Raw genomic sequence first — 8,066 nt, 5'->3', positions numbered from 1 at the left:
GATGCCGAATTTTATGATAGAATAAAAAAAAAAAAAAAATTTATTCTAGGGTGAACCCCCGCTTTAAGTCGCACTGGTGTAAACCAAGGTCCTGAGACTCCATGGGTGCTTTGGAAGCCCTTACATAGAATGAGAAAACATGGTGCTTTCTTTTCTGACAAATATTTATTTATACAAAGGGTTGTTAAAGTTTCCACACTTTGTATAACCAATATAAAAAAAAAAAGAGAAGTGCAGAAAACTTTGAATATTCCTCTTATATACACACACAATTATTGAACTATAATGCTGAAGTACCTTGTAGCAGCCAAAAGCTTTATCAACATTTCCTTCAAGCTCAAAAAGCTGACCAAGAAACCTGTGTGCTTTTGGATCTCTTGCTTGCACATCAATATATGAGGACACACATCTGAAAAAAATATTAAACAAGCATTAAGAATTTACATTTTAAAATCTGAAACTTTTTTTAAAGAATACACAATGACTTGTATATATTGCTGTATTCGCATAGGAGATAAAATACAGTTTGTGGAGCAATTATAGCAGTACTTAAGTTAAATATTATGCAATTACATTGATTGACCCCCTACCACATAAGCATAAAGACAAAAAAACTAACAGCCTAGCTACGGAGTCAGGAAGGGACAAATCATTTAAAGGCAAACAAACATAGGCATAACATGATTGACGTTTGAAACATTACTTTCTTTTTTTTTACCTCTTGGCGAGATCATATTCCTTCGCTTCATAGTACAACTTGGCAAAAAGGAATCCTTTCATGGCTTTCTGGAAAAAAAATAAAAAAATATCATGGGAGATTTTAAAGAAAAGCTTATTTTCCACATAAGAACTGTGGCTACCTGTATATTTTATGCTAATGTACAATAAATAAAATTATGAAGATTACAAACTATTTTAGAGTAGTATATCTACTATTAAATGCAGGGATATCCATGTATCTTGATAGTTGCAAGATTCTGTCGCAAAAGATACCTAGATGTTTACCATCTCTTCACACCTGCATCCACAATTCAAAACCAGCACAGCCACGCGGGGCTATGCCCACATGGTGGCGTTACTCATTCAGTTTCCTGTAAACGAACTACAAGCATGTTATACTTACCTGCCCCGTGAAATGTTTTTTTCACAGAGCAGCCCAGATACTCCTTCTCAGGTCCCTCTTCAGCTCTACTTGCCCCTCCCTCCTGTCGAGTGCCCCCACAGCAAGCATCTTGCTATGGGGGCACCCAAGCTGCAGATCCATTTGTCCCCTTCCCCTTGTTCTGATTGCCCGACTTCGAAAGCAGCAGGAGCCAATGGCGCCGCTGCTGTCTCAGTCAATTAGGAGGGTGAGTCCCGGACGGCAGAGGCACTTATTGACAACGCTGGATAGAGGCAAGTATTAGGAGGAGCTGGGGCAGTTGCCGCACACAGGATTTTTCATCTAAGCTCACATCGGCCCATTTTGACATGTCAAATTGCCACCTACTGCACTATAACCAGCCAACTTTGCGTCACCGCACAGATTCCCAAAAGTAGTTCCTGTACTACTTTTGGCGACTTCGGGGGTAATTTGAATAGACAACTGTGCATGAATCCACAGAAATCTTTCAAATCACCCCCGAAGTAAAATGTCAGTTTGAAATTGTTCAAGTTCAGCTGAACCCGCACGATTTCAAATCGGCCCTTGTAAAAGAAAGATACAAAAGGGTGCAACAAGTGTAAATAATGTCCATATAATCACCAATAATTATAAAAAAAAAAAATAAAAAAAAACACACGCAGATTCAAAAAAAAGTTCAAATAATTGCAAATGTAGAACTGGTAGCGAGATTGCCGTGTTCCAGATTTAAGCTCCAAACACCGTGCTCTCAGAAAGTGCAACGTGCATATTTCTTCTTTTTTCTAATAATTTATTGGTGTTTATATGGACATTATTTACACTTGCTGCGCCCTTTTGTATCTTTCTTTCACAGTTGTATTAGTCACTAATTTTTGGAGCTGCACTTGTAATTTTTTTTATTGATAATTTTTAATTTTCATTATTATTGGCGCCATTTTCCACATTTCTCAAACCAGCCCCAAGGCTCCTTTCACACTGGGGCGGGAGCCGCGGCGCTATACCGTCGGATTTGCCGCGGGATTCGGCCGCTAGCGGTGCGGTATTAACCCCCGCTAGCGGCCGATAAAGGGTTATAGCAGAGGCGCATTGCGGGTGGTATTGCCGCGGTTTCCCATTGTTTTAAATGGGAAGGAGCGGTGAAGGAGCGGTATACACACCGCTCCTCTCACCACTCCAAAGATGCTGCTGGCAGGAGTTTTTTTTCCCTCTCCCGCCGTTGCATCGCCACAGTGTGAAAGCTCTCCGGCTTTCACATTGAGTATGCAGTGCAGGAGTTTTTCAGGCGGTATAGCAGCGCTATTTTTAGCGCTGTACCGCCTGAAAAACTCCTCAGTGTGAAAGGGGTCTTAGTGTGAACGTGGGCTTAAAGTGGTTGTAAACCCTAGTAGAAAAAAAATAAAACCTGCAAGACATAGCATACTAGCTCATTATGAATTACTTACCTCAAAGCCCCGCAATGGTCCTTGCACCCCCCCTCCGGCCGGCAACATCTCTCACGGGAGTTACTTCCAGGTATCGTGGCTCCGGCGCTGTGATTGGCCAGAGCCACGATGACATCACTCCCGCGCAGGGGAGCCGCCAGTAATGGCACACTCACTGAAGCAACGGCAGAACAGAAACCTTCTAGGCCCTCCCTATATCATCCAGGTAACATTCCTCTGAGCATCAAAAAGCCATATGCAATACATCTGGAAACAAACGGTCTCCTAATCCACGATGGAACTGTTGAGAAGCTAGCTATTACATTTTGCGCAGACGTGACCACCACCTTCAGGACAATAGCAACAAAAAAAACTGGAGCCTTGTGTAATGGTAGAGGACTTTGTCTTGTTTTTTTTACCAGTGACCAATCGCCTGAAGATGGTAGCATGACCCCATTTGTAATGAAAATAAGAGAAAGATTATGTTGGTGACTACCACTAGATAATAGACTGGAAATCCAGGCCACATCCCAAAATGTGGAAAGAAAACAGAAGTGATGCCCCAGGGATTTTAATGGCCAAGATGGAATGCCAGAAAAATTGAGTAGAGAGCATGTAAAAAAAAGTGTTCCAAATCTGTAATGAAAATAAAGACACTCTATATCCCTTGATGTATAAAAAAATAAAAATTCCCAATAAACCAATTTCACCCTCTCCCTGCCAAAGCCAATTTTCAGCTTTCAATGCTGTTCATCACACTTTTAATGACAATTGTGCAATATTGCAACACAGTATCCATATGAAATTTTTATATTTTTTTCACACAAATAAAGCTTTCTTTTGGTGGTTTTCAACAATTTGCCGTCTGCACTATACCTGAATGAATGTTACAGCGCAGGCTTAAATTGCTGTGAGGGCGTCCATAGATGCCCTCCCGTTCTCGCACTTCCCCGGGGCTCTGAGAAACTTGGCTGATCATAGATCGGGTAAAGGGCCAAGCACAGCAGGCCCTTTACCATGTAATCAGCTGTCAGCCAATGAAAGATGATAATGGTAAACAGATGCTGGTTATAGTTTTCTTCCTTCACACTGTCAGTATGAAGGAAAAGAAAAGCAGCGTCTTTCGTTAGAGGGACATAGGTCCCATTAGCGGCCGAATGTGCTGCAAATCAGTGCCATCAGAGCCCATTTGTGCCACCTATCAGCGCAGGAGAAAATTATCTGTTTGCAAAAAGTTGGTATAACAAACTATGAAAAATATTAATATTTTTCCAAATTTTCAGTCTTTGTTTAGCAAAAAATAAAAACCCCAGTGGTGATTAAATATTACCAAAAGAATGCTCTATTTCTGTGAAAATGATAAACATTTCATATAGGTACAGTGTAGCACGACTGCGCAACTGTCAAAGAGTGACAGCGCTGAAAGCTGACAAATGGCCTTGGCAGAAAGCCGACTAGGAGCCGCGTAGAGCTGACCGCACAGGCGCCGTGTAGAGCTAACTCGCAGCTTTACATGTTCGACTACTTTCGGAAACTCTGTTGATGTTCGTGACGCGCCTGCACAGTACAGGGGGGGGGGTCCTTATTCGCCGGGGGTGCCTTTTTCAACAGAACACTGTCCACGGCTTCCAGGAAGTCAATGCTTGTGGGCTTCACAATGCCCACAAGCTAAATGGAAACTTTATAGAGCTGATTTTAAAAGTTCATCTTTTGCACGAAAACAGACAGGGGAGGTTTGAATTCACCAAACAAGCGAGTACTAATTGGTGATCTACAAACACATTGAATGCAAAAAAAAAAAAATTATCTGCTGTGGAACCCCCGCTTTAAAGCGAGAGTTCACCCAATTCGTTTTTTTTTTTTCTTTTCCCCTTAGCTTCCTGCTCGTTTTGTCTAGGGGAATCGGCTATTTGTTTTAAAATATGAGCCGTACTTACCGTTTTCGAGATGCATCTTCTCCGTCGGCTTCCGGGTATGGGTCTTCAGGAGCGGGCGTTCCTTCTTGATTGACAGTCTTCCGAGAGACTTCCGACGGTCGCATCCATCGCGTCACTCGTAGCCGAAAGAAGCCGAACGTCGGTGCGGCTCTATACTGCGCACCGACGTTCGGCTTCTTTCGGAAAATCGTGACGCGATGGATGCGACCGTCGGAAGCCTCTCGGAAGACTGTCAATCAAGAAGGAACGCCCAGTCCCGCAGCCCATACCCGGAAGCGGCGGAGAAGATGCATCTCGTAAACGGTAAGTACAGGTCATATTTTAAAACAACTAGCCGATTCCCCTAGACAAAACGAGCAGGAATCTAAGGGGAAAATGTGTTCTCTATGGGTGAACCTCCGCTTTAAGTTATTCACTTATATAGGCTGCCTGTATGCAGTTAGCACAAAAAATAAACCAACAGCTCTTTATATTGTAACAAGTCTCTGTTCCCACATGATGGCACACACCGGCACTTTCACCCATGTGTGGCAAACCAAGCCATTTTCACATGCTCGGGAGGCACAGGTGCAGCATCTCGCCCCACTGCCAGTACCCTGACAAAATATACGACAGACTGGAAAGTGCGGTGAATGGACATTCTACCAAGCCCGCATTTATGATCATATGCGTTCAGGACTGTATGCCCCAACCCGACCCTGATTGGCTAGCTGACTGACAGCAGCAGGAGCAAATGGCGCTGCTGCTGTGTTTCAGCCAATCAGAAAGGAGAATATCGGACGGCTGGACAGATGAACCTCAGGCAAGTTTTAGGGGGGCTGCTGCACACAGAAGACTTTTGATCCTAAAGTCTATGCTAAAACTAAAATCCCTGCATCTATAGGACACCCACAATCTAATTCTAACACTACCCTATCTAGCCCTGTAAAGATAAAATCAGTATACATACCTTTTCTGCAGGGGATCCGATCCAATCACCTGCTGAGCTGTCGGCCACATCTTCGCTGTGGAGGGGGGTGCAGAGGACACGTCCCGACAACGGAGGCCCCATAGTAAGTCTATGGGTGACATATCAGCTGTTGTTGGCCGTGTCCTCTGCAGAGCTTCCGCCGTATCACCTTCAAATAAAGGTAAATACACTGATCTTTTCTATACAGGGCCAGATAGATCGTGGGTGTCTATAGCTGCAGGGATTTGAATTTTAGCAAGAACTTCCTTTTTATTTTATCTTTAACAGCCCCTTGAAGTTGAAATTTTTCAAGGGAATTCTCACAGAGCTTAAAGCAGAGCTCCACCCAAAAGGGGAAGCTCAGCTGGTCTGCCGCCACATTTGGCACCTTTTAGGGGAGGGGGAGCGGGTACCTAGTTTTGACAAGTACCCAATCTCACTTCTGGCTCAGTTCGCCATGGCAAAGCGAGTCGGAAGTCTCCCCACCACCACCTTCTGGGACACTACACAGGCCTCAGAAGACTGCGGTCCATTCACAGAGCGCAGCACTGTTGTTTAGAGCCGGCGATTGGCTACCCAGGCATAACAACCAATGCGGCCAAAAGCTGCTCGATTGTTATGCCAGAGAAGCGGGAGGGGACATCCCACTCCCGCCACCTCTCGCAGCTCTGACCAGGCCTCCCGTCCCACTGAGAGACCCGATCCGTGATCCGGCGCCTCAAGTGTCTAGGCCCAGACTAAAAATGAAGCCGTAAACTGCTTTGATTCAGTCTCCGCAATGTAAACACGGAAGCGGCGTCATGACGTCACTTTCGGGTTACTCGGCTGCCAATGGCGCCGGATTTAAAAAGTACACAGTATTCAGAATAGTCGGTTTCAGCGATCTGAATACTTTGAAGTGCAAATGAGGGATTGGGGGGGGGGGGGGGGGGGGGGGGGTCGATCCCAATCCCTCCATAAAGAACACCTGTCACCACCTATTACTGTCACAAGGGATGTTTACATTCGTTGTGACAGCAATAAAAGTGATCAAAATGTAAAAAAAAAAAAAAAAAAACAAACAAATGTATTATAAAATGAAATAAATAAAAAACATTTTTTTAAAGTGCCCTCCCCTCCCTGCGCAACAAAGAGAACGCATCCGGAAGTCGTGCCCACATATGAAAACGGTGTTTAAATCACACATGTGAGGTATCACTGCGAGCGTTTAAAGCGTCACCTATGGAGATTTTTAGGTACCGTAGTTTGTTGCCATTCCACGAGTGCGTGCAATTATAAAAGTGTGACATGTTTGGTATCTATTTACTCGGCTATTTACTCACATTATATAAAGAAATTCGGGCTAACTTTACCTTTTCATTCCCCCCCCCCCCCCCCCCCCCAAGTTAATTTTCCCCAAAAAGTTGCGTTTAAAACACCACTGCACAAATACGGATTTTAACTTTTAAACACCAAATGTCAGAAATGGGCTTAGTCATGAAAGGGTTACATTTCTCTTTTCAGAGAACACCCAATCATGCAAGGGGAAACAAATACATGATTGGCTAGAGGTAAACCTCATTCCCTAAACTCTGGGGAAAGCAATCAGCCCCTCTCCCTTGGGCATACCAACCCCTACCATAGGGCACTGTAGCAAGGAAACCAAGGGTCTATTTTCTGCTTTGGAAGGACACATTTCATTGGAGACACAGAGCTGGGATCCTTGTGGTCAGAGCTCCCCCCGGGGGTAAAGAAGGCACTTCCCGCGTACAAGGATAGGGGTGAGGGCTCTGAGCCGGCCGGTGTAGTGAAGGCCGGGGGGTGTGTATGGCTCACCTCCCGAGGAGAGGAGACGGTGCTCTGGGCATTTTCGATGTATTTCTGCAGCTCCGCTTTATTGCGCCTCATTCTGCTCGCTCCGTGTACACACCACGGCCCCGTGTAAGCCGCACTCCGCACACAACACTATCCGGAAGGCGCTCACGTACTTCAGGCGGCTACACGGCTCTGACTTCCGCTACGTCACTTCTTCCAGTTTGAAGAAACCGGGGCCCGGGGAGGTTATGGGCGGTATCTAGCACAGAGAGGAGGGGAGGGGGTGTTCTATCACAAAGTGCAAGTCAAGTGACGTTGCGGCCTACTGCGCATGTGTGATGCGTCTCACAATGCGTTCCACAATGCGTTCCATGGCCGCGAGGCATTCCACATGTTGTGTGTGATGGGTAGCGGCTTCCTGATAGAACATATGCTTCAGATTTTGAAAACACTGTGCACAGCAGGTGACATTTAAAGCAAAGTTCCACCTAAAAATGGAACTTCCGCTTTAACGCCGGACCATTTGGCTGGCCAAAGCCCAGGCCACTTTTTGCGATTTGGCACTGCATCGCTTTAACCACACCTCCCAACGTTTTGAGATGGGAACAAGGGACACCTATTAGCAAAAGTATGTAGGCATTCGACACACCCCCTGCCACGCCCCCTTAAAGGAGAATTATACAATCAAATGGTTAGTTAAAGGGGAGTTCCAGCCAATATTTATGTTTATTAAAAGTCAGCAGCTACAAAAAGTGTAGCTGCTGGCTTTTATTAAACATACACTTACCTGTTCCAGCGACGGGCCGGCCGGGGCTCCGCTCCTCTCCCCCCCTCCCCGGCCG

General features: G+C 45.2%; 1 protein-coding gene across 1 annotated transcript in view; it reads right to left on the bottom strand.

Annotated features, from left to right (window-relative positions):
- LOC120926499 (E3 SUMO-protein ligase RanBP2-like) overlaps positions 1-7,439 on the bottom strand; it is a 153,456-nt gene extending 146,017 nt beyond the window's left edge. Inside the window, exons 1-3 of the mRNA XM_040336469.1 lie at positions 7,246-7,439; positions 719-786; positions 298-409 (exon numbers count right to left, since the gene is read on the bottom strand). Coding sequence (XP_040192403.1) covers positions 298-409; positions 719-786; positions 7,246-7,317 — 252 coding nt within the window. The 5' untranslated portion in view covers positions 7,318-7,439. The remainder of the gene's footprint in view (positions 1-297; positions 410-718; positions 787-7,245) is intronic.
- Between the last annotated feature and the right edge of the window lie 627 nt (positions 7,440-8,066).

This window comes from Rana temporaria, chromosome 2, assembly GCF_905171775.1.
Source record: "Rana temporaria chromosome 2, aRanTem1.1, whole genome shotgun sequence".
NCBI lineage: Eukaryota > Metazoa > Chordata > Amphibia > Anura > Ranidae > Rana > Rana temporaria.
The sequence above is the reverse complement of the archived record's forward strand: the minus strand, read 5'-3'. Positions and strand labels throughout refer to the sequence as shown.